At 39.9% G+C, this 19,444-nt stretch overlaps 1 protein-coding gene and 1 pseudogene across 1 annotated transcript in view; one reads left to right on the top strand and one right to left on the bottom strand.

Moving 5' to 3' along the window:
• RNF130 (ring finger protein 130) overlaps nucleotides 1–19,444 on the top strand; it is a 142,807-nt gene that overhangs the window by 54,050 nt on the left and 69,313 nt on the right. Inside the window, exon 3 of the mRNA XM_010830675.1 lies at nucleotides 12,319–12,569. Within this exon, the coding sequence (XP_010828977.1) occupies nucleotides 12,319–12,569 (251 nt within the window). The remainder of the gene's footprint in view (nucleotides 1–12,318; nucleotides 12,570–19,444) is intronic.
• LOC104981747 lies at nucleotides 1,897–2,900 on the bottom strand (annotated as a pseudogene).

Raw genomic sequence — 19,444 nt, forward strand, 5'->3', positions numbered from 1 at the left:
TGCGGCAGTGAAGACCCAGCCCAGCCAAAAGTAAATAGAATTTTTTTTAAAGTAATTTATATGGGGTTCCTGTATTATGTTGAAGATGATCTCTAAGAACTCTTCTAACTAAAAGATTGGATGATTTTCTTGGTGTCTGGTGCTGTCCTCCTAATTACCCTCCTACTTCTCTGCCTCTCTATATCAAGGGCAAAAGTGGCTTTTTTTCCCATCTGGTCTTTGCTCCTATTTTTTCTTTATTATGATGTAGAAAATGAGAACAGAAATTACCTGATGAGTACGTATAGGCAGGGGATAGCATGAGAAGAAAAGAAATGACATTGGAGTACTGGGCATCGAGCCCTGGCCCTACTTGTTTGCGGAACTTCCTGCTCAAGGACTAAAAGAACAAGGGTTCTGTAGACCCTTGTTCTTTTTGAGGACAAATTATAGCCGAGAATCATCAGGAATTATCCAGCAACTCTGAAATCGCTTGGTGGCTCACACATGGAGCTCTCCTGTATGTCAGCTTTTGGGCAGGTGGTTTAGGTTCAGACTTCAGCACAATTTCAGGTTCATCAGTGTTGTGAACCTTGTGGGCATCAGCCGGATATCGCTGGTAATGGCATTTTCTTGAAGCAGTACAGCTGCTTTCACACCAGCACACTTCCACGGTAACAGCTTTACCTTTCATTCTCGTGTTCCACACCGTGCGTCCCTCTTGTATCAGTCATTCATCTCCCTGCCTGTCGCTTCTCAGAGGCCCTGACCCCTGACTTACTCACCCATACATACGTAGCCCTGCCATCATCCTGGCCAACTTCAATATCCATGTGGGGAGTGAACGACCAAACCTAAAATTCTTCTCTGAGATCCTTTGACCGTTCCACCTCATTAGGAACCTGGGCCTCATTATCTCCTGGAATTTTTATGTCTTTTGAGTCTCAGTTCCAGCATCCTGTTCTCTGACTGTTGCTTCTTCTCTTTCCCTCCTTCTGTCATTGGGTTTGTTGAAGCTTTCAGTTCTGTGGGCCCTCTGTTCTCTCAGATTTATCCTCCTCCACACTTCACTCTTACATACTACTTATATCATGAGCCACTGTTTCAGTCACTTTGGACAAACGATTTCATTTGGTCAATAAGAAGTGTCTACCATCACATGAGCCTACGCATTGGAAAAGACCCTGCTGCTGGGAAAGATTGACGGCAAAAGGAAATGGGGCAGCACATAATGAGATGGTTAAATAACATCACTGACTCAGTGGACATGATTTGAGCAAACTTTGGGAGATAGTGAAGGACAGGGAAGCCTGGCATGCTGCAGTCCATGAGGGTGCAAAGAGCTGGACATGACTTAGCGACTGAACAACAACCATTACACAATGCTCAGTTACATTTAGGTCCACTTGTCTCCTGAAATGCCCTGAATGTCATGGAGTTTGAACTTTATTTAGTTGACAGTAGGGATACATGATACCCCACTCCAGTACTCTTGCCTGGAAAATCCCATGGACGGAGGATCCTGGTAGGCTGCAGTCCATGGGGTCGCTAAGAGTCTGACAAGACTGAGCGACTTCACTTTCACTTTTCACTTTCACGCATTGGAGAAGGAAATGGCAACCCACTCTAGTGTTCTTGTCTGAAGCATCCCAGGGACAGGGGAGCCTGGTGGGCTGCCATCTACAGGGTCGCACAGAGTCAGACATGACTAAAGCAACTTAGCAGCAGCAGCAGGGATACATGAAAGGTTTTGAATAGAGGAATGAAATACAAGTATATGTTTTAGGAAAAACAGTGACAAATCTCAGCAGGAAATCTATAATATAATCTGTCACCCACAGGGGTATTCATTTTGTGAAAGAATGTAGCATATTTTTTCTCCTTTGAATTCTTTTTTTTTTTTTTTCATTTCCCGTCTTACACTTTGATCCCATAAGCCTTTGTTAGAGACCACTCTCTGTGCAGCTCCAAATCTGAGGGCTCCCAAGTCCCTGAAGAGTGCTCTGCCCCTGTCCTAGAGAACAGCTTCTTTGGGACACTCAAGGAGTACGTACAGAGGCCTTTCAAAACTGACTTTAAATGCTCATCAGGGCACTGTGTAAAGAGACGAGGGTGGGAGCGTGTTACATGTGAGTGGGGACTGTGGTGCCCTGATAGAGAAGGGACCCACCCATCGGGGCAGCTAGGGTTCCCCACACCCAACCTGGGATAAGGGAACAGAGTAGAGGCCCTCTCTGAAGGGTCCCAGGGCCACCTGGGAGCCAGCCTTCGAGGTAGATAATCGGGGAGAGAACAGAAGAGGCGCTCCCGTGGTGGTGGTGGTAAGTGGTCACTTCCTCCAAGATATTGCTGATAGCTGGGGTAACCTGCAGCCAGGGTACACTCAGGGGGAAGGTGGCTGAGCTCCAGGAATGGGGATGCATTGCAAAACTGCTGGGCCCTGTAGTGAGTTTGGAGGATGCCAGCACCCTCGATGAGGGCCACCAAGATGTACCCCAATCATTGCTGAGTCAGACGTGGCCAGTGGCCACTGTGGGCAGCCAGCACAGTGCTGGTCAGTGCTCCAGGGGTGATGGAGCTCTAGGGGTCTTTCTTGCCCACAGCAGCAACAGACCACAGTTGATGGTGGAAAATGTGTCCCCCCACATCACGAAGATGTCTCCAGTCTGAGGGGCTCAGATCCTCACAGTGTTGACACTGCCTGTCAATTGATGCCGAATTCTAACAGAGCCATTACAGAAGCCCTTAATAGCCTGGAAGACTCCATGCTGATAATACCCATAGTGAAGGTTCCACTACAGTCATCCACATAATTCACCAAGGGCAAGGCTCACCAATGTACTCCTCCATGGCAGCCTCACTTGAATTCTTTTTTTTTAATAAATATATTTTATTGGAGTATAATTGAGTTACAGTGTTTCAGGTGCACAGCAAGGTGATTCAGTTATACAAATATATGTAATATTTTTGAAATTATTTTCCATCATAGGTTATTACAAGACATTGACTATAGTTCCCTGTGCTGTACAGTAAACCTTTGTTGCTTGTTACATATCTATTTTTTAATTAGAAATCTAACATTCTACTCATACTAAGTCAAACAAGTGGAATCAAAATGTCACAATTTTTTTAGTTAGGCAAAAACTCATAAGTGTTTTAAATATATATATTACACATATTTATATATATGTATACAAAAGCATTTCTACTATACTTGATAAAGGCTTGAGAAAGAACATCCCAAAAAAAAGAAGAGATGGAGAAATTGGAGAACATAAACTAAATGAAGTGGGAGCACTGAATATGAAATAGAAAAAGTGAAACAAACTAGTAAAAGAGCATCATATAGTTCAGTTGTTTTTCAACATGACTGCTCATTAGAAACACATCTGGAGCTTTGGAGAAAAAAATCAATACTTGAGCATTTGTATTTTCCAGAAAATTTCAGGATAGTTCTGAGATGCATCTGGATTTCAAAAAGTTTTTCTATTAGATCCTAGTTTTGGTGGTATAGATTTATGTTATTTTTCTGTTGACCAAGAGACCTCTGGGACAACATTAAACACACCAACATTCACATTATAGGGGTCCCAGAAGGACAAGACCGAGAGAAAGGACCTGAGAAAATATTTGAAGAAATAATAGCTGAAAACTTCCCAAACGTGGGCAAGGTAATAGTTAACCAAGTCCAAGAAGCACAGAGAGTCCCAGGCAGGATAAACCTGAGGAGGAACACAGAGAGACACATAGTAATCAAACTGACAAAATTTAAAGACAGATAAAATATTAAAGGAAAAATGACAAATAACATACAAGGGAAGTCCCATCAGGTTGTCACCTACAGAAGGGATAGAAACTCTTCAAGCCAGAAGGGAATGAATGGCATGATATAGTTAAGTGTTGACCAATCATGATACAGTAGTAGTAAGTGAGGAATAGTTACATAATCCCAATAGTAAAAGATGTTTATCAGTTTTCACAATTGATAACCTGAAAAAGCAAAAGATAATTACAATTGCAAGTCATAATGGGGACATGATTAACTTAACAGTATAAAATAGTTACATATACAATTTGTATATGACATCATATACAAATGATGTCAAGCATAGTGATGTCATAAGTGAAAGTGCATATACATGCACATGTCTTCATCCACCCAGTCTGTGTCTTTTGATTAGTGTATTTAATCCATTTACATTTGAGGTCATTTTTGATATGTATACTCCTGTTACCATTTTCTTAATTGTTTTGGGTTTATTTTCTGTAGGTCCTTTCCTTGTGTTTCCTGCCTAGAGAAGTTCGTTTAGTATTTGTTGTAAAGCTGGTTTGGTGGTGCTGAATTTTCTTAACTTTTGCTTGTCTGGAAAGCTTTTGATTTCTCCATCAAATCTGAAGGAGAGTCTTGCTGAGTGGTTTTCTTGATGTGTGCAAAAATCCGAATCTCTCTGCTCATGAGATTCATGGAGACACAAGCACACAGGGCTCAGCCAGGATGTGCAATGTGATTGATGGTGCGATGTGACTGATGGGCCAGCACGGAAAACCCCTGACGTACACCTGCCTGTTCCCTCTGCAACGGCCATTCTAGCTAGACCTTTTGTTGTTCAGTCGCTAAGTTGTGTCCGACTCTTTGTGACCCCATGGACTGCAGCACGCCAGGCTTCCCTACCCTTCATTATCTACCTGAGTTTGCTCAAACTCATGTCCATTGAGTCAGGTAAGGTGGTCTGGTATTCCTATCTCTTTAAGAAAATTCCTCAGTTTGTTGTGACCCACACAGTCAAAGGCTTTAGCATAGTCAGTGAAGCAGAAGTAGATGTTTTTTAGGAATTCCCTTGCTTTTTCTATGATCCAGTGTATGTTGACAATTTGATCTCTGGTCCCTCTGCCTTTTCTAAATCCAGTTTGTACATCTGGAAGTGCACAGTTCACATACCACTGAAACCTAGCTTGAAGGATCTTGAGCATAATCTTCCTGGCATGTGACATGAGTGCAATCATATGGTAATTTGAACATCCTTTGGGATTGGAATGAAAACTGATTTTTTTCCATTCCTGTGGTCACTGCTGAGTTTTCCAAATTGCTGGCATATTGAGTGCAGCACTTTTAACAGCATCATCTTTTAAGATTTGAAATAGCTCAACTGGAATTCCATCGCTTCATTAGCTTTGTTCATAGTGATGCTTCCTGAGGCCCACTTGACTGCGCACTCCAGGATGTCTGGCTCTAGGTGAGTGATCACACCATCATGGTTATCTGGGTCATGAAGAGTTTTTTTGCATAGTTCTTATGTGTATTCTCAGAGAAGGCAATGGCACCCCACTCCAGTACTCTTGCCTGGAAAATCCCATGGACGGAGGAGCCTGGTAGGCTGCAGTTCATGGGGTTGCTAAAAGTCAGACATAACTGAGTGACTTCACTTTCACTTTTCACTTTCACGCATTAGAGAAGGAAATGGCAACCCACTCCAGTATTCTTGCCTGGAGAATCCCAGGGACAGAGAAGCCTGGTAGGCTGCCATCTATGGGATCGCACAGAGTCGGACACAACTGAAGCGACTTAGCAGCAGCAGCAGCAGCAGCAGCCTGTGTATTCTTGCCACCTCTTCTTAACATCTTCTGCTTCTGTTAGGTCCATACCGTTTCTGTCCTTTACTGTGCCCATCTTTTTATGAAATGTTCCCTTGGTATCTCCAATTTTCTTAAAAAGATGTCTAGTCTTTCCCATTCTGTTGTTTTCCTCTATTTCTTTACATTGGTCACTTAAGAAAGTTTTCTTAATTTTCCTTGCTGTTCTCCTGAACTCTGCATTCAGATGGATTTATCTTTCCCTTTCTTCTTGGCTTCTCTTCTTTTCTCAACTATTTGTAAGGCCTCCTCAGAAAACCGGTTTGCCTTCTTGCATTTCTTTTTCTTGGGGATAGTTTTGGTCATCACATCCTGTGCAATGTTATGAACCTCTGTCCATTGTTCTTCAGATATTCTTAACAGATCTAGTCCCTTGAATCTGTTCGTCACTACATAATAATAAGGGATTTGATTTCGGTCATATCTGAATGGCCTAGTGATTTTCCCTGCTTTCTTCAATTTGAGCCTGAATTTCACAATAAGGAGCTGCTGATGTGAGCCACAGTCAGCTCTCGGTCTTGTTTTTACTGACCATATAGAGCTTCTCCATCTTCTGCTGCAAATAATATAATCAGTCTATTTTCGGTACTGACCATCTGGTGATGTCCATGTGTAAAGTCCTCTCTTGTGTTGTTGGAAGAGAGACCTTTAAAGAAATTTTAATCTCTTTCACTTAAAATATCCAGTGTTCTGCTTTACATATAAAGAGGTCATTGAATTCTTTAGGAATAACTGATGTCACTACCAGAAGTTACTAAAGTGTCTTTGCAGACACTTAATATGGGAATGCAACATTCCCCTGAACTCTTTATATAGGAGATTATTTAAGAGCTTTAAAATTCCTTAGAACATTGGCAACTGATTTGAACTTAGCAAACAAGTTCATCTGTTAAGGCAGAAAACCTGTTAAATGGGATTTTGCACAGGGATGCTATTTTTGTTTTGTTTTGTTTTGTTTTTATAAAACAAACAGGTATGCTTACAGAACAAATGTGGAAAAACTTGCAGTGAAAGCACTTTCTGCACTTGGGGCCTAATGCCTCAAACAGTTCATTTGCCCCTTTCCGTATCTGCCTTTCTATAGTATCAGCTGCCCAGCTGAATTGGTCTTGCCCTGAGTGGGGTGACGGAGGCTGTTGAGAGAAGGCTGTTGAGTTTGGTGATTTCTGATACTTGCCAACTGCAGGCACTCCCTGAGCTGAAGTTCAGTCCTCTTGGAAGCCAGGAGGTTTGTGTTGGTCAGCAGATAGTTCTGAGTGTTTCCCATAGTTGTAGGAGAAGTAAGAGAAGCAACAGGAGTTCCAAAATTTTGTGGTAGGGACTTTTTGGTTTCCTCTACTTTCTGTGAGTAATAATAATACAAGTAGAATAAGCTGAGTAAACTGTAGATATACTTACTGAGCATCTGCCATGATGCCTGCAAGTAATACCATTTTTTTGCTGACCACATAGAGCTTCTCCATCTTCTGCTGCAAATAATATAATCAGAAAGAAGAGATAGAGGTTCAGAGAGGATAAGTATCATGCTGGAATTCGAGCCTAGACATGAGCCCAAAGGAGCTTAGCTTCATTTGTTGGCCCCCAAATATTGATTTTGTAGTCAGGATTATAGCAGCATTAACATATTTTTCCACATACCTTTGTTTCCCAAAGAAGTGCTAGGTGTTGGGGGAAAAGGGACTCTTTTACAGAAAAGATGCCAACCCAGAAGTTCTATTTATTTAGTAGGAAAAAAAGATAGGTAGAATCATATTGATTACAGAACCACTTTGCAAAAAGTAGAAGATATTAGAAAAGTCACCATTTTACAAATGCTGTTGTAGTAACTGATTCAGGTGGGCATTAGTGGGTACATTAAACGAAGACTTACTGGGGAACTGGATATTCCGAAAGCATCACCTTATAGACTGCTTATTAACTAAAAAGACACAAGTATTTGTTCACAGTAGAGAAAATCTGGCTGATACCAGATTAGCCAAGTGATAAAACTTGCCTTCATCAATAAAGGTAAAACCTGACACATGATGTAGCATCTAGAAGGACATAGCATCACCTGTGTACCATTCCTACCAAAATATTTACTTTGGAGATATAATGGTGGAAAAACTATCAGACAAATCCAGATGGAGGGACATTTTAAAAATATGTTGCCTGGACTCATCAAAAAGGTCAGTGTTGTGAATGTCCGAAAGTGACACTGAGGGGTCTGCTTTAAAGCAGAGGAGACTGACAAAGAGACAGCTAAGCACAGTGCCCACAAGACCAGATTCGGTCCTGAGTACTCAACTAAACTGAAAGGTCATTGGAAGCAGGCAGAAATAGTTGAATATAGACTGTATATTGCAGAGCAGTGTCATATCAGAGTTCAGTTTCTTGAATGTGATAAATGAATTACATCCATGTTCTTAGGAGATAATACTAAAGTATTTAAGAAGGAAATGTCATGGTGTTTGCAACTTACTGTCAATTGGTTCAGCAGAAACATACAGAAAAGGTGAAGTATTACCTCACTTCAGTTGACAGATCTTTAGTTGACAGATCTAAATAAAAAGTGTGTTTAAGTGTTCATATAGTATTGAAACTACTCTGTAGGCTTGAAAATTCTCAAAATGAAAGAATAGAGTTGTTTATCAAAGTAGCCACGCTCAAGCAGGGGAAACATTCACATTAAAAATGACAATGGAGAAAGTGTTCAATAAAATAGATGAAAGCAGGGATCACAACAAGGCTTTTACTTAATTGATATCTCTGGTAAATTAATCCTGGCTACTGAGCATGATGAAATGAATGGGATTCTGAGGCCATATTCATGATTTATAAGCATTGTTTGCCAAGGGCTTTAATGTGAGAGTGGTGATGAATGTTCCAAATATTTGTCATCTTCCGTTGAATGTCTGTATCATTGCAGTCAAATTAGGTACTTTGCTGTTGTTCAGTTGCTCAGTCATGTCTGACTCTTTGCGACCCCCATGGGCTGCACCCTCCAGGCTTCCCTGTCCTTCATCTCCCGGAGCTTGCTCCAACTCACGTCCATTGAGTTAGTGATGCCATCCAAAGGTCTGGTTCTCTGTTGCCCCCTTCTCCTCCTGCCTTCAGTTTTTCCCATCATCAGAGTCTTTTCTGATGAGTTGGCTCTTTGCATCAGATGATCAAAGTGTTGGAGCTTCAGCTTCAGCATCAGTCCTTCCAATGAATATTCAGGACTGATTTCCTTTAGGATGGACTGGTTGGATCTCCTTGCAGTCCAAGGGACTCTGAAGAGTCTTCTCCAGCAGCACAATTCAAAAGCATCAATTCTTTGGCACTCAGCCTTCTTTATGGTCCAACTCTCACATCCATATATGACTACTGGAAAAACTATAGCTTTGACTAGATGGACCTTTGTTGGCAAAGTAATGTCTCTGCTTTTTAATATGCTGTCTAGGTTGGTCATAGCTTTTGTTCCAAGGAGCAAGCATCTTAATTTCATGGCTGGAGTCACCATCTGCAGTGATCCTGTAGCCCAAGAAAATAAAGTCTGTCGCTGTTTCTATTGGTTCCCCATCTATTTGCCATGAAGTGATGGAACTGGATGCCATGATCTTTGTTTTTTGAATGTTGAATTTTAAACCAGCTTTTTCACTCTCCTCTTTCACCTTCATCCTCTTCCCTTTTTGCCATCAGTGTGGTTTCATCTGCATATTTGAGGTTGTTGATATTTCTCCTGGCAATCTTGATTCCGGCTTGTGCTTCATTCAGCTCTTATCAGTCATTACTTGATCTAACTGTAATTTTATCCTGAGCTTACATTTTTCCTGCACTGATACTCTCCCCCAAACAGAAACTGGCTTCACAAGTCTTTAAAAGACAGCTTCACAAGTCTTTAAAAGTCAAGTGTCTGAGGCAATCCTTAAATTAGGATCTTTGAGCCGAGATCTCATTTATGGGTGGGGCATGAGGAGGTCATGGACCTCTGCTAAAATTAGAAAGGAGTACACTACCATCAGATTCTCTAAGGGATTTATGAGCTAAAGTGGTTGAGAGCCTAGTTCCTTTGCTAGTATTCTGATGATCTGCTATAATTATTTTTCACTTTGTTTGACCAGCGTGTTTTAGTCTCCTTTCCTGTCACTCTTTCCAGGCCCCTGCATTATAGTAGTATTTGGCTCCTCTGTCTAGTCCCTTTAAAGATTCTCCATTGCCCTTTGAGAGCAGTTGTAGTTTTCACGTAATCAAGAGCAGGTGTAAAGGAAAAACCTCCCCTGTGTGTGTCTCCTTTACTACTCACGAAGAAAACTTCACTTCTGACGCTTCTTCCTGGTCACCAAATGTTTGTGGGGTTTTCCCTGTACCAAGTGATTTTCAGCAACTCTAGCTGGGTGTCCTGTAATTCAATTTGATTCTGACAGTATCTGCCTGGTGTTAGCATCAGCTCCCACAAGTGAAGAGCTCAGTCCCACGAGACACCCCAGCCCCCTTGTCACCACTTCAGAAGCCAGTTGGTAGTCTAGTGTTGTCACAAGGACTTCTGACCCACCAGTTGTATGTTGTGGTTCCCTCAACCCCTTCCTTCTGTCCAAAAGTTTGTTAGAATGGCTGATAGAACTCCGGGGGAAATGTAACATTTACTGGTTTATTATAAAGATAAAGGGTAAAAGATACACAGGGCAAAGAGTGTGAGCAGGGGCGCTCTGGCATGCTGTCCTCTACCTCTTCTGTGTGTTCACTGGCCTGGACATTCGTGGGTCCCCATACCTTTGGGTTTTCATGCAGACTTCACATTTCTAGTCCCTCTTCCTTCCCAAAGGACTGAGAGATGGGGCTGAAAGGTCCAAGCTCCTCATCACAGTTTGGTCTTTCTGGTGACCAGCCAACGATCCTGCTGCTATCCAGGAGCCTACCAAGATTCACCTCATTAGAACAAAAGACACTACCGTCATCCAGGGGATTCCAAGGGATTTAGGGACTCTGTGTCAGGAACCAAGGTGAGAGACCTAATATTAGAACCAAAGATGCCCCTAGTGCTGTTACTTAGGAAATTGCAAGCGTTTAGGAGCTTTGTCCCAGGAACCAGAAACAGAGACCAATATATATCTTTTCTGTTATTTCACAGCAGAATGTTATTTCCATTTTCTTTGGGAAGTAGACATTAAGGAGCCTTGATGATAGTATATAACTCAATAAATATTGTTGAAAGGATGGTTGAAATAATTAAATATTTCTTTTTCCAAACAGCTTTCCATTGAAATTAGGTGGTGCTCACTTAGTGTTGTTTTAATGAATGAAATTACATGGATCAGTTCCCTTGGCTACCTGTGCAGCTTTCCCAGCTCCTTTTCCAGCTTGAGTCTTCAAGAGGGAGCCTCAGAATTGATTTCTAAAACTGTTTGTACCTGGTGTGATTATAAAGCAATGAGACTGATTGTCATGTGTCGTTTGTGGGATCCGTCTCAGTTACTTTATAGCCATACCTGGTATCTTATACCACAGAATATTGCGTGTTGAACAGCATTTTAAAATTACTTAAGGTTTCTAACTGGAAATTTTAAATGGTTTAGCATCACTTTAGATTTTTTTCTAACTTACTGATCAGAACTCTTATATCTGAAAGATAATTAGATGTTAACTTGTTGCTTTAATTTGCAGTTTCCTTTTTGTTTTAGGGATTTTAATCAGTATTCTGATAAACTGCTTATTGAATTTCTTTTCAGTTGTAAATAGTCTTTGTACATTGTACAAGGATAGTCCTTTCAATTGAATATTATAAATGAAACATATAAACTGGGATGAACAAAAAAGGAACCTTCCCCTAGTCCAGTCTACACCTAGGACCTAAGATAGTTTCAGCTGTCACTGATTAAAGATACCCCCATTTGGCATTTTGCTGTTGACACTCTATTATCAAATTTCTGTCCTAAGTCAGTGAAATTATAAAACTGTATATCCTGAGCTTCTACTTTCTGTTCCTTGTGCTAGTTCTACACACAATAGGTGCTCCATAAATGTTTATAAGAAAAGTTAATGCCAACAAGTACCAACTTGTGTGTTATAAATAACAGTGTTTTTCTCCTTTTCATAAGGAATTGGGGCTCTCTAAAGCACATTTAAGATGGAAAAGGTTTTACAGTGAAACCTGCCGTGATTTTTGTCACATTTCTATTGCCGTGTAATACGATTCCCAGGTGGCTCAATGGTCAATAATCCGCCTGCCAATGCAGGAGACGCGGGTTCGATCCCTGGGTCCGGAAGATTCCGTGGAGTAGGAAATGGCAGCCCATTCCAGTATTCTTGCTAGGGAAAGCCCATGGTCAGAGGAGCCTGGCACTTTTCCTGCTTGGCTACAGTCCACAGGGTCATAAAGAGTTGGACACGACTGAGCAACTGAGCATGATTGCTGTATAATACAATGATTTGCACTATCTCTTGTTACATTTGGCCGATTTAATGGTCTGTCTTTCAAATATAGTTGTAAGACAAATTAATACGGCTTTTACCACTACAGTCATTTTTACGCTTTAAGTGTGTTTGTTTAAATCTTAAGTAGTACACATCAAATTTCTTTTCCCACTTGGTACCAGCATACCCAATTAAAACTTCATTTCATTTGAACCTGCAAAACCTTGCCATTAGCAAAAACTGCAGTAGTTTTTCTAAGTAACATTTTTATATATTTGATATTCTGTAAATTTTAAATGTCACTTGAGTATATATATTTATTTTACATTACAGGCACTGGAGATATTATTGCTGTCATGATTACAGAATTGAGGGGTAAAGATATTTTGAGTTATCTGGAGAAAAACATCTCTGTACAAATGACAATAGCTGTTGGAACTCGAATGCCGCCAAAGAACTTCAGCCGTGGTTCTCTAGTCTTCGTGTCAATATCCTTTATTGTTTTGATGATTATTTCTTCAGCCTGGCTCATATTCTACTTCATTCAGAAGATCAGGTATACAAATGCCCGGGACAGGAACCAGGTGAGCTACCAGTACTCTATAGTGATTAATGCTTACTGGCTGTAATTCATAGACATCTGTTGTAATCATACACAATATGAACATTTTTTCATTAAAAAATGGTCAAAAACATATCTATACAAGTTTTTAAGGATATTTGAAATACCTAAATGGAGAAATTATTAAGTTTATAGTGATCACTTGGAATATTCCAGGTGAGTGGTTAGCTTAATATCAGAGTGTGATATACCTAATTCTAGTAATTTGAAAAAATATTGCAAAGTTGCGTTTTTAAGCTGGTAACATTTGTTGTCAGTAGCAGGGGAGTTGGAAGGATGAAAGACAGAGACTTTTCACTGTATATACTTTTGTTCCATGTGAATTTTTTTCCCATGTGAATTATCTGTCCTGTTTAATCTTAGCCACAAGGCATTGATGAGGTCAAAAAGGACCAACAGAAGAGATGTGTCTGTCTAGTCACCCTGGAAATTATATTGACAAGCACAGCCTAAGTACTGAGTATTAAGATGAATAAAGGCACAGGAAAAACAGTATACTGCCCTGTAGTAAAGGACTTGCAGATGGTTTTCTGTCAGTTTGTTACTTATTAATAGTTTGTTTGATGTGCTATATACAGAATATCTGCCCTGGAGCAGGTGTAGGATGTTAGGTCCCAGTCCTAGGTGTTTCTAAGAAACTAAGAAGTAAATACTTGGGCCACCTGATGCGAAGAGCTAACTCATTTGAAAAGACCCTGATGCTGGGAAAGATTGAGGGCAGGAGGAGAAGGGGATGACAGAGGATGAGATGGCTGGATGGCATCACCGACTCAATGGACATGAGTTTGGGTAGGCTCTGGCAGTTGGTGATAGATGGGGAGGCCTGGTGTGCTGCAGCTCACGGGGTCGCAAAGAGTTGGACACGACTGAGAGACTGAACTGAACTGAAGAAGTAAATAGTGTGGAGCATGGTTTGAAGCCAGTTTTTTTTATTATTATTTTTGGCTGCATTGGGTCTTTGTTACTGCACGTGGGCTTCCCTTTTGTTGCAGTGAACTGGGGCTACTCTGTAGTTGCAGTCCATGGACTTCCCGTTAGAGTGGCTTCTCTTGTTGAAGAGCACAGGCTCTAGGTACATGGGCTACAGATACATGGGCTCATTAGTTGTGATGCATGGACACGGCATGTCCAGGAAGATTTCACATGGCATGCCCATGTATCACAACTATTGAGCCCATGTGCCTATATGGTACATGTACACAATGGAATATTACTCGCCTATTAAAAATAATGCATTTGAATCAGTTCTAATGAGGTGGATAAAACTGGAGCCTATTATACAGAGTGAAGTAAGTCAGAAAGAAAAACACCAATACAGTATATTCACGCATATATATGGAATTTAGAAAGATGGTAACAATGATCCTGTATGTAAGACAGCAGATGTAAAGAGACACAGATGTAAAGAACAGACTTTTGGACTCTGTGGGAGAAGGCGAGGGTGGGATGATTTGAGAGAATAGCATTGAAACATGTATATTATCATATGTGAAACAGATCGCCAGTCCAGGTTCCATGCATGACAGGGTGCTCAGGGCTGGTATGCTGGGAGGACCCAGAGGGATGGGATGGGGAGGGAGGTGGGGGGGGCGGTTCAGGATGGGGAACACATGTACACCCGTGGCAGATTCATGTGAATGTATGGCAAAAACCACCCCAATATTGTAAAGTAATTAGTTTCCAATTAAAATTTTAAAATTAAAAAAATTTTTTATATAACATAATTCTCTATTCAGACAGAGCACCTGTAAATCCCTGTAGGGGATGGTGCAAGGTGGGGGTGTATAAAATTTTCATCCTTCCTCATTCTAGTGAAAAGAAACATAGACTTTGGTATGGAGTTCAAATCCTGACCTTACTGCCAATTTGCCACAGTCCGTCTTGCAGTTTATATAGCTTCTCAACTTGTTTCTGCATCTGAAAGTATATATAAAACATCTGAAAAGTATAATTTATTGAACCTTTGTGTGCCAGGCTCTGTGCAGCATCCTACATCTTTGAAATTTTTATCATGATAATTTTTATTATTTGTGATTTCAGGCCTACAGAAAGTTGTAAAAATAGTATAAAGTATTTTCTTGCCCAAATTGTCCAGCTGTGAACATTTTACCTTGTTTCCTTTTCTATGTGTATCAGTTCAGTTCAGTTCACTTGCTCAGTTGTGTCCAACTTTTTGCAACCCCATTGACTGAAGCACGCCAGGCTTCCCTGTCCATCACCAACTCCCGGAGATTGCTCAAACTCATGTCCCTTGAGTCGGTGATGCCATCCAACCATCTCATCCTCTGTCATCCCCTTCTCCTCCTGCCTTCAATCTTCCCCAGCATCAGGGTCTTTTCCAGTGAGTCAGTTCTTCACATCAGGTGGTGAAAGTATTGGAGCTTCAGTTTCAGCATCAGTCCTTCCAAAGAATATTCAGAATTGATTTCCTTTAGGATGGACTGGTTGGATCTCCTTGCACTCCAAGGGACTCTTAAGAGTCTTCTGCAACACCACAGTTCAAAAGCATCAATTCTTCATCACTCAGCTTTCTTTATGGTCCAACTCTAATATCCATACACGACTACTGGAAAAACCATAGCTTTGACTAGATGGACCTTTGTTGGCAAAGTGATATCTCTGCTTTTTAACATGCTGTCTAGGTTGGTCATAGCTTTTCTTCCAAGGAGCAAGTGTCTTTTAATTTCATGGCTGCAGTCACCTTCCGCAATGATTTTGGAGCACAAGAAAATAAAGTCTGTCACTGTATCCATTGTTTTCCCATCTATATATAATTTCTTAAGAACTGAGAGTAAATTTGGGATAAGATACCCTTTTACACTTAAATACTTCATTGTATATTTTCTAAAAGCAAGAACATTTTCTTATATAGCCACAGTATGATTATCAAGATAATGAAATTAACATTAATATCATTGTCTGATCTATATACCTTTTCTAAGTTTTGTAAAATTGTCTTAATAATGACCTTTATAGAAAAGAAAACCCTGGATTGGTCCAGTCAAATTGTTTGTTGTATTCAGTTGTCATGTCTCTTTTAACCTGTTCATGACATTGACGTTATTGAAGATTATAATCCAGTTGTTTTGGATTTGAGCTTGTCTGATGTCTGTTCCTTCATGATTAGGTTCAGGTTATCTATGTTTTTGTCAGAAATACCTCCCAGGCCTTTACATTTATTAATTTTTCATTTTGAGATAGTTGTAACTTCACATACATTTATAAGAAATAATGCAGAGAGATCCCAAACACGCTTCACCCATTTCCCCCTAGATGTAAAATCTTGCCTAACTATAGTAAATATCACAACCAGGATATTGATGTTGATACTGATAGTCAGATTTTTCCAGTTAAACTTGTGCTGGAATGTGTGTAGTTCTTTGCAATTTCAGGTGACCGCCTCCCAGTCCAGATATAGTCCTGTTATCACAAGGACCCTTTGTGCAAATTCTTTGACAGTCAGCCATAGCCACCTCCCTCTCTCCTGCACTGTGCCTAGCCCGACGACACTAGTCTGTTTCTCCACTATAGTTTTGTTGTCTCAAAAATGCTATATTAATGGAATCATAGAGTACTTAACTTCTAGAGTTTGGATTTCTTCATCTAATACATTCCCTTGAGATTGTCCCAGATTGTATGTATCAGTAATTTATTTCTTTTGTTGGTGACTAGTATTCTGTATCTTGGATGTACCATGACTTGGTAACCAAGTTATTTCCCATTTTGGCTATTATAAATAAAGTGACTATGAACATTCGTGTACAGGTTTCTGCATGAGCATGAGTTTTCATTTCCCTGGCATAAATGTTCAGTAGTGGAATTTTTGAGTTACTTTGATAGGTACATATTTAATTTTGTAAGAAATTGCCGTTCTTTTCCCAAGCGGCTGTACTGTTTTACATTCCCACTTCTTCTGCATCCTTGCCAGCATTTGGTGTGGTCACTATCTTTCATTGCCGCCATTCTGATGGGTGTACAATGACATCTCCTCTGTGATGTTAGTCTGCGTCTCCCGAGTGACTGGTGGTGTCGGCCGTCCTTCACCGCCAGACGCCATCTGCATGTCCTCCACAGTGAGACGGTTTCTCTTTTACCCATTTCTACTGCATCATTTCTTACTGTGGAGTTCTGAGTGTTCTTTATATATTCTAAATACAAGTCTTTTGTCAGAATTATGGTCTGCAAATATTTTCTCTGATGGTCTTTTGAAGAGCAAAATTTTTAATTTTGGTGAAGCTTAATTTATCAGTGTTCCCTTTATGAATTGTGCTTTTTCTGACAAGTGTAAAAATTCTTTGCCTTACCCTGGATACCAAAGATTTTCTAATACTTTTCAAAAAGTTTTACATTTTGTATCTGACCCATTTTAAATTACATTTTATATACAGTGTGAGGCTTAGATTGAGGTTCCTTTTTATACTTATGTCTGTCCAATATTGCACCTTTGTCAAAAAACTCGGGCACATTTGTGTGGGTGTATTTCTGGGTTTTCTGTTTGACCCATCCATTGTCTATGTTCATACCACACTGTCTTCTTTCTTAAGCTATATATTATGCCTAACTATTGGGTACAGTGATCCATCCCATTTTATTTTCCTTTTCACGATTGTTTTATCTATTCTAGGTCCTAGAGTCTTTTCATACAAATTTTAGAATAAGTTTGTCTCTGTCTCTACCGAAAAAAAAAAAAAAAAAACTTGCTGAAATTTTGATGTGAATGCATTAAACCTATTGATTATTTGAGGAGAATTTATATATTTATCATGTTAAATCTTTCAGTTCATGAACTTTGTTTTTCCATTTTTTTAGGTCTTTTTTCCCCTTTTAATAGCATTTTATTCTTTTCAGCATACAGATCCTCTCATGTTTTGTTAAGTTTATACCTAAGAATTTTGTTTTGTTTGGAATGACTATAAAAAGTAATGTAATGGCAAATGGACTCTACATGTGTTTTTACTTTCAGGTTCCACATGTTTATTTTAAGAATATCAAAATGTGATTGAATTTTGTATATCAGTTTTGTGTTCTGCAGCCTTGGTAAACTCATTTATTATTATAAATTGCTTGGGGTTTTCTTGTTATCTGCTGTTTTCTTGTTATCTGCTTCTTATCTGCTGTTTTCTTGTTATCTGCTGCTTGTTATCTGCTGTTTTCTTGTTATCTGCTTCTTATCTGCTGTTTTCTTGTTATCTGCGCTTGTTATATGCTGCTTGTTATGTGCTGCTTGTTATCTGCTAGACAATCTTGTTATCTGCTGCTACTGCTGCTGTTGCTAAGTCACTTCAGTCGTGTCCGACTCCGTGCGACCCCATAGACAGCAGCCCACTAGGCTCCTCTGTCCCTGGGATTCTCCAGGCAAGAATACTGGAGTGGGTTGCCATTTCCTTCTCCAATGCATGCATGCATACTAAGTTGCTTCAGTTATGTCCGACTGTGTGACCCCATGGACAGCAGCCCACCAGGCTCCTCTGTCCACAGGATTCTCTACGCAAGAATACTGGAGTGGTTTGCCATTTCTTTCTCCAAATATTATCTGAAAATAGTAACTATTTAAATTGTTCCTTTCCAGTTTCAGTGCTTTATTTCATTTTCTTGCCTTATTGCAATGGCTAGAACTTTCAGAACTATGCTGAGTAACAGTAAAGGAAAGTGTGGGCATCCTTGCCTGTGCCCAATCTTAGAGGGAAGGATTCAGTCTGTTGTTGTTAAGTAAGTTAATATGTGGATAACTGTCATGTTTCTTACCAAGTTGAGGAAGGGTCTCTCTGTTTCTAGTGTGCTGAGAATTTTTATCACCAGTGGGTGCTTGACTTTGTCACATGCTTTTTATGCATCAGTTGATGTGATCATATAATTTTTTTGTTTTCTTCTTTAGCCTGTGGTGGATTGCATTTGTTGATTTTTGAATGTTGAACAAGCCTTGCATACCTGGAATAAACTGTACTTGGTCTAGTCTTATATACCTGGAATAAATCCCACTAGGTTATGGAATATAATTTTTTGTGCATTGCTGGATTTGATTGGCTAGTACTTGGTTGAGGATTTTGGTATCTTAAGTTCATGAGAGATACCGGTTTGTAGTTTTGAGGGAGAAGCTGTAAAAACTTAATGTCTTTAATGGTTAAAAGAATGTTTAGGTTGTGTTTCATCTTTTTTGGGGATTTTGAGAAATTGGCCCTTTTTTTTATATATTGTCATACTTATGAATGTAAAATTGTTCATAGTACTACTCCCTGTTCTTTTAATGACTGCAGTGTCTGTACTGATAGTTCATGCTCATTACTGATTTTAATTATTTGTGTCTTCTCTTTTTATCTTCGTCAGTCTTTTGAGAAATTTCTCTTTTTTAAAAAATTTATTTATTTTAATGGGAGGCTAATTACTTTATCATTCCAATCCCAAAGAAAGGCAATGCCAAAGAATGCTCAAACTACCACACAATTGCACTCATCTCACACGCTAGTAAAGTAATGCTCAAAATTCTCCAAGCCAGACTTCAGCAATACATGAACCACGAACTTCCAGATGTTCAAGCTGGTTTTAGAAAAGGCAGAGGAACCAGAGATCAAATTGCAAACATCCACTGGATCATGGAAAAATGAAGAGAGTTCCAGAAAAACATCTATTTCTGCTTTATTGACTATGCCAAAGCCTTTGACTGTATGGATCACAATAAACTGTGGAAAATTCTGAAAGAGATGGGAATACCAGACCACCTGACCTGCCTCTTAAGAAACCTATATGCAGGTCAGGAGGCAACAGTTAGAACTGGACATGGAACAACAGACTGGTTCCAAATAGGAAAAGGAGCACGTCAAGGCTGTATATTGTCACCCT

The sequence above is a fragment of the Bison bison genome, unplaced genomic scaffold, assembly GCF_000754665.1.
Source record: "Bison bison bison isolate TAMUID 2011002044 unplaced genomic scaffold, Bison_UMD1.0 scf7180017864519, whole genome shotgun sequence".
NCBI classification, from domain to species: domain Eukaryota; kingdom Metazoa; phylum Chordata; class Mammalia; order Artiodactyla; family Bovidae; genus Bison; species Bison bison.